Source organism: Perca flavescens, chromosome 15, assembly GCF_004354835.1.
Source record: "Perca flavescens isolate YP-PL-M2 chromosome 15, PFLA_1.0, whole genome shotgun sequence".
Classification (NCBI taxonomy): Eukaryota; Metazoa; Chordata; class Actinopteri; order Perciformes; family Percidae; genus Perca; species Perca flavescens.
In genome coordinates this window covers 34,899,159-34,912,423 of record NC_041345.1, presented here as the reverse complement: position 1 = coordinate 34,912,423, position 13,265 = coordinate 34,899,159, and the positions used below count along the sequence as shown (strand labels likewise).

The 13,265-nt window shown below is 44.7% G+C and overlaps 1 protein-coding gene across 3 annotated transcripts in view; it reads left to right on the top strand.

Moving 5' to 3' along the window:
- abi3a (ABI family, member 3a) overlaps window positions 1-2,389 on the top strand; it is a 31,393-nt gene extending 29,004 nt beyond the window's left edge. For all 3 annotated transcript variants that reach the window (XM_028599765.1, XM_028599766.1, XM_028599764.1), the window contains exons 9-10: window positions 1,813-1,941; window positions 2,096-2,389. In XM_028599765.1, coding sequence (XP_028455566.1) covers window positions 1,813-1,941; window positions 2,096-2,259 — 293 coding nt within the window. In that variant the 3' untranslated portion in view covers window positions 2,260-2,389. The remainder of the gene's footprint in view (window positions 1-1,812; window positions 1,942-2,095) is intronic.
- The last annotated feature ends 10,876 nt before the right edge of the window (window positions 2,390-13,265 follow it).

The window sequence follows — 13,265 nt, the reverse complement described above, 5'->3', positions numbered from 1 at the left end:
GAGGGGTATAGTGGGTCTTTGGGAATGTTCTACCCTATCTTCAGGAAGTTATGATGTTCTTGAGTTTCTTCTAAGGGGCTTTGAGTCGATTCAAGAAGTACTTGAGGATGTTTGTGGTAGAAAGAGTGCTTGAGAAAAGTTTGAGTTCTTGAGGCTGTTTGGGGTAGAAAGAGTTCTTGAGGAGTGTTAAAGGAGATGCTGGGTCATGAATTAAGTCATAGGTGTCCTAGAGAAAGTGCTTTGAGCTTTAGGTAGGCTATGAGATGTGTCAGCATTTTTAAGGGGAGGTGCCAAGAGTCATTTTTAGGGATGCTTAAAGAAAATTCAGGGGGCCTTTAAGAAGTTTCCAGGACTGATTTAGGCAAGACCGCGGGTCTTGAGTAAGTTTCAAGATCAAGGAATTGTAATCGTCTTTACAAAAGTCTCAGGAGTTCCAACACAAAGGTCTCCCAAGGTAGACAAATAAAGAAACCCTGCCCTTGCCCTTGGGGGGGTTGTTTTAGGAAGTTAGGGGGTCTGTGAGAACTCTATGAGGGCCTTCAGTAAGTTTCAGGATTTAGGAATTCTAGTTATCCTTAAAGCCGAACTGCTGGGCTGGGCTTAAGAAGGTCTCAGGAGGAAGTAGTTGGTCCTTGAGAACTGTATAAGGGCCTTGGGGATGCTGCAGGATTCCCAGAGGAGGTCAGAGGATCAGGATCCTGATCAGGATCATTCAGGAGTCATTAAGGAACTTTTAAAAGTCCTGGAGACGATTCCAGGAAGGTTGCAGACCTTTATCTTATCAGATGATGTTTCAGTCTGGAGCTCTGTGTCTCTACACATTATCTATGAACACAAACACAGGTGATACTGACTTGTCTCTCTGTCTGTGTGCTGTTTGTCTCTGTCTCTCTGTCTGCCTGTCTATCTGTCTGTCTCTTTGTCTGTCTGCCTGCCTGTCTGTCTGTGTGCTGTCTGTCTGTCTCTCTAACCTGTCTGTCTGTCAGTGATGATCCCCCCTCCTCCCTCCTACCCTCCCCCCAACGCTCCTCCTCCCTCCTTTCCTTTGCTCCCGCACTCCTCTTCTTCCTCACATCGACTCTGCTTACCTGCTCACCTTCAACACCTGGGTAAGAAACTCTAACTACTGTTACACCTGGGTAAGAAACACTAACTACTGTTACACCTGGGTAAGAAACACTAACTACTGTTACACCTGGGTAAGAAACTCTAACTACTGTTACACCTGGGTAAGAAACACTAACTACTGTTACACCTGGGTAAGAAACTCTAACTACTGTTACAACTGGGTAAGAAACTCTAACTACTGTTACACCTGGGTAAGAAACACTAACTACTGTTACACCTGAGTAAGAAACACTAACTACTGTTACACCTGGGTAAGAAACACTAACTACTGTTACACCTGAGTAAGAAACACTAACTACTGTTACACCTGGGTAAGAAACTCTAACTACTGTTACACCTGGGTAAGAAACACTAACTACTGTTACACCTGGGTAAGAAACTCTAACTACTGTTACACCTGGGTAACACAGACACACGCACGCACACATGCACAGACACACACACAGACACGCACACACGAATGCATAGACAGACACACACACACACAGATACACACACACAGACACACAAACACACAGACACATGCACGCACACACAGACACAGACAGACAGACAGAGATAGACAGACAACAGCTCAGCTTCTGAGCATGTAAACTATCAGCTCTGCTGCTTTCTGCCTAAGCCCCGCCTCCTTAAACGGACTTGCCAATCACAGCTGTCACTCACAGGATCTGTGTTTCTTAGATCTGGAGCTCCCAGCCATGCCCCCTCCTCTCCTATTGGACGATCTCGGAGGGTTTGATGACCTCATGCCTCCCCTCCCTCCACCGGTAGACTACGACACGGACGAGCCCCCACAATACCTTGAGAAAGGTACTCTTACTACTACTACTACTACATATATATAGATTACTAATTCTACTTCTACAGAACAAATATATATGTGTATATATATATATATATATATATATATATATATATATATATATATATATATATACTGTGTGTCTCTCCGTTTCCTGTCCAGTGGCGGCGCTGTACAGCTACGAGGCATCCAAACCAGACGACCTGTCGCTCACCCCCGGCGACGTCATCTACCTGACGCATCGCCACGCTGACGGCTGGTGCGAGGGGGTTCTCCACGGCAACCGGGGCTTCTTCCCCGAGAACTACGTCCAATCATGTGGCTGAAGACTGAAGCCCCGCCCTCTACAACAGGAAACACAGGAAGTCTTTTAGGAACATTTAGTTACATATATAATATAATAATATAATATAAACACACATATATATATATATATATATATATACACAGAGAGAGAGTTAATTAATGATAATATCAAACGTTTAAAAAATTGTAAAAAAAATCTAAATTTTAAAATGTTTTTTTCAATTTAAAATGCCGATTTCACTTTTAGAAGAAAAAAAATAAAATAGAGTTTCAGTCCAACACAATATGTTGAAGAGTTGTGTTTGCGTTTATATTTTACGTTTAGTTACATATATAATATAATAATATAATTTAAACACATATATATACAGAGAGAGAGTTAATTAATGATAATAAAAATTATCAAACGTTTAAAAAATTGTAAAAAAAATCTAAATTTTAAAATGTTTTCTTCAATTTAAAATGCCGATTTCACTTTTAGAAGAAAAAAAATAAAATAGAGTTTCAGTCCAACACAATATGTTGAAGAGTTGTGTTTGCGTTTATATTTTAAGCATAAAAGTTTATTTTAAAGAATTATTTCTTAAAGAAAGTGTAACAAACTGATGTAATGTATTTATATATGTGTGTTTATATATAAATACAGAATAAAAGAGTTAATAACAGAGTAACAACAGAATTAATCTCACTTTAACCTTCCGAGATTAAAAGACCAAACTCAGACTCAAAGTGTTATTACAACATTTCATTTCAGACATTTATTTACAATTTTAATCATATATGACATAAAGACTTTGGTAAAACAATTTGTACAACAAATTAAATAAAACCTTTTATATGTTTCTTAAATGTTTGTATACACACATTTAAGAAACATATAATATAATATTATATATATATATATATATATAGATAAACAAACATCAAACTATTAATACTCAGATGTTTCTTACAAAGTGGGTATCATCAGGAAAATGTAGTTAGAGTATTAAAACATTGTAGAAAGTGTAAAGGATCCAACCAGTTGTGTGTTTAATGGTCTCATCATCTCAGCGTGACTTGTAGCCGTTATATTGTCGGCTAGTTTACTTTAGAATCAAACATCAGATTTATAAACTACATGGGTTTTGTGTTCAGAAAATCTTAATGTGTAAAGTAACTTGTAACTAAAGCTGGAACAGATGAATGGAGTGGAGTAACTAAAGTAACTAGTAACTAAAGCTGTAACAGATGAATGTAGCGGAGTAACTAAAGTAACTAGTAACTAAAGCTGTAACAGATGAATGGAGTGGAGTAACTAAAGTAACTAGTAACTAAAGCTGTAACAGATGAAATGTAGCACAGTAGAAGTAGAAAGTGGCATGAAAAGAAAAGACTCAAGTAAAGTGGTATAGTTAGTACCTCAACATTTGGACTGAAGTACAGTACTGGAGTATATGTACTTAGTTACATTACAGCGCTGGTTGTGTATATATATATATATATATATATATATATATATATATATATATATATATATATATATATATATAAAAAACAGCTCAGTTACAAGATGTCTGGATACTTCAGTTACGACTGTCTAATGATCCTTAAACGTGTGAATTATTAATAATGATCAATAAATTAATGAAGCTCTGAACTACATGTTTCCTTTTTCTTTGTTTTTTGATTTAACTAGTGCAGAGCCCGTTGAAAATGTGCCTGTTTGTAATGGCCAGATTACTTGGTCTGTGGTATTGCTGCTTGTAGAATTCATTAAAAAACCAAATTGTAACCCATAATTACTTAAAGAAGGACCCCAAACCACTTCATATGCAACTCCACTGTATAGCCTGCTACTTACAGTGTAGGCTACTTCTACATCAGAGGAAGACATTGTAGGCCTACCTACTACTGTATTTACCTGACCAGGGTACCCGCGGGCTCTTGAAAGCATTGAAAAAGTCTTAAATTCGATAATCTCAAATTAGGATTTAAAAGCCTTGAATTTGGTATACAAAGTCTTGGATTTTGTTACAAAGGTCTTATATTTTTTGCCTTTCCTAGGATTAAGTTAATACCATAACAAAATTAACTGTTACTAATGTAGGCTAATTTAAAAACTGACCATAGCCAGTCTCTAGACGCACCGGAGGACCAAGACACAAAGTAAACACGCCTCTCTGACCGGTAAACCAGGGCTCTCAAGTGTCACACATTGAGCGTGACAGTCCCTCATTTCAGTCTTTTGTCACACACTCCCGCCACACATTGTATTTCTCACGCAGAAAAACTATTTAAGTAAGGCTTAATGCCCGACGAGGTGTCCATTGTCAGGTATTAATGGACGACGGCGAGGCGTGAAGTCCATTACTACCTGACAATGGACACCTCGAAGGGTATTAACCCGCTTATACCATCGTCACCTGCAAAATAACATTTTTAAAACATTAGTTCATATTTTAGTTTTACAATCGAAATCTAAAGTTTATCCAAACAATAACTCCGTTTCCCTGGTTACGTCTGACGGTTTGACTAATACCTGGAACAATCATTCCCATCCATCAGGTTCTTATGCAATGCAAACATTGTAGGAATTAAGAAGGACCTTAGATACAACTTGCCTCCCTTAGCAACCGGAGATATTTATATAGTCCGCACAGCTGATGGAACCCTTCAGTTTAGCTACGAGCCAGAAAGCTAACGCTATGCTAGCAAGATCCAAAGTCAATAACATTGTGTACAGTTGGCAATCAGTAAAAATAATTTGACAGTATGTTGAACAACAAGACAAGCTAGCTATCAGCCATGTCATTGTCCCCAAAACAATATAATGACTTTTACGAAGAATTAGTTCCGCAATGTGTAACGTTGCCTCAACGGACCAGACCCGGGCAGCAGACGCTGGCTCTGGGGACGTGGAACGTCACCTCTCTGTGGGAGAAGGAGCCGGAACTGGTGCGGGAGGTGGAGCGCTACCGGTTAGATCTGGTGGGGCTTACCTCTACGCACAGTCTCGGTTCTGGAACCGTACTCCTGGATAGGTGTTGGACTCTTTTCTTCTCCGAAGTTGCCCAGGGTGTGAGGCACCGGGCGGGTGTGGGGATACTCACAAGCCCCCGGCTGAGCGCGGCTACGTTGGAGTTTACCCGGTGGGCGAGAGGGTTGCCTCCCTCGCCTGCTGGGGTTGGGGGAAAACTCTGACTGTTGTTTGTGCATATGCACCAAACAGGAGTTTGGAGTATTCGGCCTTCTTGGAGACCTTGAGTGGAGTCCTGCATGGGGCGCCAGTGGGGGACTCCATTGTTCTGCTGGGGGACTTCAACGCACACGTGGGCAATGATGGAGACACCTGGAGAGGGGTGATTTGGAGGAACGGCCTCCCTGATCTAAACCAGAGTGGTTGTTTGTTGTTGGACTTCTGTGCTAGTCATGGATTGTCTATAACGAACACTATGTTCGAACATAGGGATGCTCATAAGTGTACCTGGTACCAGAGCACCCTAGGCCGAAGGTCAATGATCGATTTCATAATTATTTCATCTGATCTGAGGCCGTATGTTTTGGACACTCGGGTGAAGAGAGGGGCAGAGCTGTCAACCGATCACCATCTGGTGGTGAGTTGGGTCAGGGGGTGGGGGAAGACTCTGGACAGACCTGGTAAGCCCAAACGTGTAGTGCGGGTAAATTGGGAACGTCTGGAGGAGGCCCCTGTCCAACAGACTTTCAACTCACACCTCCGGCGGAGCTTTTCGTGCATACCTGTGGAGGCTGGGGGCATTGAACCCGAGTGGACAATGTTCAAAGTTTCCATTGCTGAAGCTGCGGCGAGGAGCTGAGGTCTTAGGGTCTTAGGTGCCTCAAGGTGCGGTAACCCACGAACACCGTGGTGGACACCGGTGGTCAGGGAAGCCGTCCGACTGAAGAAGGAGTCTTTCCGGGATATGTTATCCCGGAGGACTCCGGAGGCAGTTGCAGGGTACTGAAGGGCCCGAAGGGCTGCAGCCTCTGCCGTGAAAGAGGCAAAGCAGCGGGTGTGGGAGAAGTTTGGAGAAGACATGGAGAAGAACTTTCGGTCGCCACCAAAGTGCTTCTGGAAAACTGTTCGCCACCTCAGGAGGGGGAAGCGGGGAACCATACAAGCTGTGTACAGTAAGTCTGTACAGACTGGGGTGGTGGTTCCCCTTTTTAAAAAGGGGGACCAGAGGGTGTGTGCCAATTACAGGGGTATCACACTTCTCAGCCTCCCTGGTAAAGTCTACTCCAAGGTGCTGGAAAAGAGGGTTCGGCCGATAGTCGAACCTCGGGTTGAGGAGGAACAATGCGGATTCCGTCCTGGTCGTGGAACAACGGACCAGCTCTTCACTCTCGCAAGGATCCTGGAGGGAGCCTGCGAGTATGCCCAACCGGTCTACATGTGTTTTGTGGATTTGGAGAAGGCGTATGACCGGGTCCCCCGGGAGATACTGTGGGAGGTGCTGCAGGAGTATGGGGTGAGGGGGTCTCTACTCAGGGCCATCCAATCTCTGTACGACCAAAGTGAGAGCTGTGTCCGGGTTCTCGGCAGTAAGTCGGACTCGTTTCAGGTGAGGGTTGGCCTCTGCCAGGGCTGCGCTTTGTCACCAATCCTGTTTGTAATATTTATGGACAGGATATCGAGGCGTAGTCGGGGTGGGGAGGGGTTGCAGTTTGGTGGGCTGGGGATCTCATCGCTGCTCTTTGCAGATGATGTGGTCCTGATGGCATCATCGGCCTGTGACCTTCAGCACTCACTGGATCGGTTCGCAGCCGAGTGTGAAGCGGTTGGGATGAGGATCAGCACCTCTAAATCGGAGGCCATGGTTCTCAGCAGGAAACCGATGGAATGCCTTCTCCAGGTAGGGAATGAGTCCTTACCCCAAGTGAAGGAGTTCAAGTACCTTGGGGTTTTGTTCGCGAGTGAGGGGACAATGGAGGGGGGAGATTGGTCGGAGAATCGGGCGCAGCGGGTGCGGTATTACATTCAATCTATCGCACCGTTGTGACGAAAAGAGAGCTGAGCCAGAAGGCAAAGCTCTCGATCTACCGGTCAGTTTTTGTTCCTACCCTCACCTATGGTCATGAAGGCTGGGTCATGACCGAAAGAACGAGATCCAGGGTACAAGCGGCCGAAATGGGTTTCCTCAGGAGGGTGGCTGGCGTCTCCCTTAGAGATAGGGTGAGAAGCTCAGTCATCCGTGAGGAGCTCGGAGTAGAGCGTCCTTTGCGTCGAAAGGAGCCAGTTGAGGTGGTTCGGGCATCTGGTAAGGATGCCCCCTGGGCGCCTCCCTAGGGAGGTGTTCCAGGCACGTCCAGCTGGGAGGAGGCCTCGGGGAAGACCCAGGACTAGGTGGAGCGATTATATCTCCAACCTGGACTGGGAACGCCTCGGGATCCCCCAGTCGGAGCTGGTTAATGTTGCTCGGGAAAGGGAAGTTTGGGGTCCCCTGCTGGAGCTGCTCCCCCCGCGACCCGACCGGATAAGTGGACGAAGATGGATGTGTAACATTACTGTCGGCTGCAGCTTGAAGCAGAGACCTGAACAGTGAACAGGATGTGAGATAACGTTATGGTGCAGATCCACTTGTCCGTGCGATGCTTCTGTCGCATCGCGCCCCGCTCTATTCCTATGGGTGACGTCAAGCGACTTCAACGCTCCTGCAAAGCATTCCGGGAAGATGCGCTACATTTGAAAAAATGCTGCGTGTCAAGAAGCTGGCCGATGCCCAGCTTTATGCAAATGAATCGCGTTGAACGCGACTATCCAGTAGAAGTAGACGAAAATCTTTCAAACTGACCTTTGGTGATCTGAAATGAAGACATATTCAGCAACTGCATGGACTATTTCTTGCTTTAAATTTTTTCAGAAACACATTTCGGTGAACTATTTTTGTAAAATACGAGATAGTATTCTCAACGAGCCGCCATGAGACTGTTGAAATTCTCGAGTAGACACACCCACGTAATGCGTTCGTCCAATCAGCTGCTGGTTAGGGGCGTGGAGCATCAATCATGGCTATATGACGTCGCGACACCACGCGACAGTCGTGTCGCAAAACTGGATCTGTACCGTTACTGTCAGCTGCAGCCTGAAGCAGAGACCTGAACAGTGAACAGGATGTGAGGATGTGAGATACCGTGAAACAAAGTCAGTCCAGAGGGCCAGTAGAACTGACTTCCTGCAGCCTGTGTGTTTTAGCGCCATCCTGTGGTGTTCAGAGGACGAGTTGGAAATAATAAATCCACATTTCCTTTTTGATTTAACGTAGCGCATTCATTTAGAACTCCTTTAGTAGGTGTCCTATATCACTTTTTAATGGACACCCTGCAGCCAATCAGAATTGAGTATTCACCCAGACCATGGTATAAAATATATTTAATATGGCGCAGCGGCCATAATATTTCTGGCAGGCCGCTCTCACTATGGAACTGACAGGAATCAAGCGTGTCTCCCCTGGAACAACCAATGAGAAAAAAACATAGAGCAGCGTACAGACACTTAATGAACCCTAAATATTCACTCATTCAGAGACCAGAAACCCAGACGGGGCTCTGTGTCTGTCAGACGGTCTGATATTTACCGTATCAGGAGAGCAATCCCATAATGCACAGCAGACTATGGTGCAGGTAGATTATTTCATAGGTTTTTTTTAAGGTACTGTTTTTTATTTATTGTACATACTTATTTTCTAGGATTTAAAATGTATACAGATTTGACATTTTCCCCTCATACTTCTGTTGGAATGGGTATGAAGTTGGCATTGAATTTCATTTGAAATGGTCTTAAAAAGCCTTGAATTTAAGTTGGAGGATCCTGGGGGTACCCAGCTGACAGAGAACGCTGCAGATTCAGAATGTAATCACAAAATATCACAATGAAAATGTGGAGTAATCAGACCTCATGGACTCATGGCAGTGTGCTACCCATTCGGCCCGTTATGAGTGCTAATCAGCACGTATCTGCGTTGTTCTCCAGAACCAGACCGTGTGTTTGTGCAAGGAGAGAGAGAGAGAGAGAGAGAGAGAGAGAGAGAGAGAGATGTTGTGTCGTATGATCGTTAATGAATTAACACTTCAGCAGAGGTGTTCATTTCCATACAGGTTTTGACTAATGTGTCTTCCTGGTTCAGCTCTGAGATTTTCTCGCATTGCACAGCGCTGTGAAGGAATCATCTCAGAGATTACGTTATGTTCTGCTGGCTCACAGCAACTTAATACAATGGCAGGAAAAGAGTCCCCCCCCCCCCTGCTTTGTAAAGCCTTCTGCATGTGGCGTCTGCGTGCGATGTGCAGGTTACCTTCCCCCCAAACACGGACACACATATACAGATACGTCTCACTGCCACTTGTTGTCTGTAGCTGGTTGTGCTTTGCATGTGTGGGATTCTGAAACGTCCTTAAATTCGGGAATTGTCCTTTGTTTAATCAAAGTTAGACAGTCCAAAGTAGTGCAACTTTGGACATTTTTGGGATCTGAGGTGTATGTCACATTTTAGCTGCCAAAGCTCTGCTGCTCTCTGTCTCTGGTCCTCAGGGTGAGAGGGGGAGTGGCCAGCGGCTAGAGCGGCAAAAGCCAATGTGTGCTTCTTTTACCGATACACTACCGGTCAAAAGTTTGGGGTCACTTAGAAATTTCCATTCCAGACACAATACCTGCTGAGATCAGTTGTATTGTTTTTTTTAACCAGGGCAGCAGTTTTCAGATTACATTATGTGCTTACATAATTGCAAAAGGGTTCTCGACTGTTGTAGGAAGAAGTGGCTGAAGAAACACTTGAAATTCATGCTTTTTGGTCTAAACATCATACCCAAATTAAAAGTGGTACAGCTCCCATATACTTTGACACTCAGGGGTGTGCCTGATATCATTGGAAAGGTGATTGATGTGGGTTTGTTTGTGTATTTGAGAAGTGTTGTATTTTGTAGTTTTTTGGCTTTTTTATTTGCACTTTTCAAATAGAAATAAAAAAACGCACAGACATATTTGTAGAAAAGAATTCATATAAAATCCATTTTTGAGTCTTTTAGCTTCTGAATTTTTTTCTGTAGTAAGCTGAGACGTGGCTAATGCTGTGTTGTCTGTCACCTGTCAGATGTGTTTACAGCAGTGTATTTTAATAATTTTACAGATTTATAACTTGGACAGAAATAAAAAATCTCCATTCTAGCCTCTGTAACTCTGTGTCAGTAAGGCCTAGAATCACACTCTCAACAAAAACTTGAGAGTGTTTCCTTTCCAATGATATCAGGCACACCCCTGAGTGTCAAAGTATATGGGAGCTGTACTACTTTTAATTTGGGTATGACGTTTAGACCAAAAAGCATGAATTTCAAGTGTTTCTTCAGCCACTTCTTTCTACAACAGTCAAGAACCCTTTTGCAATTATGTAAGCACATAATGTAATCTGAAAACTGCTGCCCTCGTTAAAAAAAACAATACAACTGATCTCAGCAGGTATTGTGTCTGGAATGGAGTGGAATGGAAATTTCTAAGTGACCCCAAACTTTTGACCGGTAGTGTATATATTTAACGATATCTTTTGCATTTCTAATCCAAACAACGTCGCACTTACTCTTGCCCGTTGCAATACACTTGTAAAGTTTGAAATCCATCAGACTAAGGGTTTGAGACATATGCGCATAACTACGGTGGCCCTGAGAGGCCACAGCACACAACTAAAAGAAAACACACACAAATAAACCACAACACGCAACTAAAAGAAAACACACACAAATAAACCACAACACGCAACTAAAAGAAAACACACACAAATAAACCAGAGCACGCAACTAAAAGAAAACACGCAAATAAACCACAACACGCAACTAAAAGAAAACGCACGCAAATAAAACACAGCACGCAACTTTCTCCTCATCTTCTTGCTATGCAGGTTGTCTGCCATCTGCGGTAGCATTAGCATTAGCATTAGCATTAGCATTAGCGGCTTCGAACGCAAGAAGTCCCGGTCTGGCGGACGCTCCAGGCCCCGTTTGCCAACTTCTACAGTCGGTAAGATTGATTTAGTTTATGTTGAGATTGTGTCAAGGGAACCAGGGCATCTAATATCCACTCTAGGTGTGGCTTGGACAGTCTTCGTTGTTGGAGACATGTAGGCAGACCCTCCGTACTGTTCCAGTGGAGCCCGGGGAACTTGTTCCAGTGGAGGGGGGGGGACTTGTCCCAGTAGAGCCCGGGGAACTTATCGGCTCAGCTGCTCTACAGCTGCTCGAGCAGACTGGCTAGGCTAATTAGACCAGGCAGTAGATCACTGATCTTCGCAGAAACATACCCCCGCCTGGCAGGCCCAGGGGGTCCACATCTGCCCCCCGGTGCTGCTTCCAGTCACCAGCTTACCTAGTGGCTAACGTGGGCCTCGGCGCCCATATCACAAACCGGTTTGCCACCATCCTGAACCAGCTTGCTTGCCCTCATGGATGCCAAGTTTCACAGGCACAGGAAGCTCAAGGTGTCACAGCAGTGCCTTCTAACCCCTGTGGAGGGGGGAATCATATCTGTCACAACAGATGCCTGCCTCTCAGGATGGGGCGCAGTGTGCCAGAACAAGACAGCTCAGGGCCAGTAGTCTGCTCAGGACACCCTGGAGCACATCAATGTGCTGGAGCTACGAGCTGTGCACCTGGCGCTCAAGCCTTTCCTGCCATACCTGAGGGGGAAGCACATGCTTGTCAGGCCTCAACACACCTGGTGGTTTATGTGAAAGACAACAGTCTTTCACATAAACCACCAGAGGGTTACCAAATCCACACAATTGATTCGGGGGTCCCAGGCTCTTCTGGCATGGGCAGCCCCCCACCTGACCAGCCTACGTGCAAAGTTTTTACCGGGAGAGCGCAACCAGGTTGCAGACTTCCTCTGTCCTCACAAGCCTCTCCACCTGGGCAGTGGCTGCTTCATACAAGGTCATACGCAGAATCTGAGGTCTCTTCGGCAGGGAGAGGTGGATCGGGACCCGATCAAGATCAACACGTAGCTAAAAAGCAAAAACGTCTCTGCAGGTATGGGGAGGACCGGGTAGGGAAATACCCCTAGATTACTGCAGTTTTACGCGATGCAAACAAAGCGTCCGACATCAGGCTGCATGCTAGCAGCAAACTACATATAGCTACGTATAGCCACGCTTTCCAAAAAAACAATTCTTCATCTTGTTTAACACACAACTTTAATCAAACCTAGATTTTTTTAATGGTATATGGTTTTTTTTAACTCTCGAGTAGTTACAGTCTGATAGAACATTAAAAACACCAATTCCAAAAAAAACACCAACGCACCCCCCTCCTCCTGTCCCGAATTTGACTCATCTCATCTGGTCACCCTAATGTCGACCCATTGACCCCTTTGGTTCTCCTTGATAGAAAGGAACAGCCCTCTTGGTCAGGATAATCTGGCTCATGCGTGGCTAGAGGGGCTTCTCTATTTCTTTCCACTATTTCCTCTGATCTTGCCAACACTTCTCAGAGTGCTTCATCAGGGCCACAGGCTTCTTCTGGTGGCCCCCTTCTGGCAAGCCAGGAATTGGTTCTCCCTGCTTCACAGACTATGCTACAAGACGCCCTGGCACCTCTCTGGCAGGAAGGACCTCTTGTCTCAGCTGGGGGGGTCAGATTTGGCATCCTGACCCCTGCCGCCTTCAGCTATGGGTTTGGCTGCTGGAGGGCCCGACCTGCTGTTGACCAATTGCTAAGAGCCTGTGGGGAATACTATCCTTAATGCCAAAGCACCGTCTACACGTCTGCAGTACGAGAACAGGTGGAAGCTTTTTTCTTAGTGGTGTACAGCTCTGGAAGAAGACCCAGTAGAGGTGAGATAAAACCGAGCGATCAGAGGAGCAAAAAACTGACTGGTGGTCATCCAGGATTCATTAAACTGCAGTTACATCCATAACTTACGTTTTACTAATGGTCTATTAATACAAAAAGAAACCCCACCCTTTCATTCATATACACCTCTGGCGGTCAGTAAGGAAGAAATATTAATGACAAATATAAGTAAGGTTACTCATGCAGACAA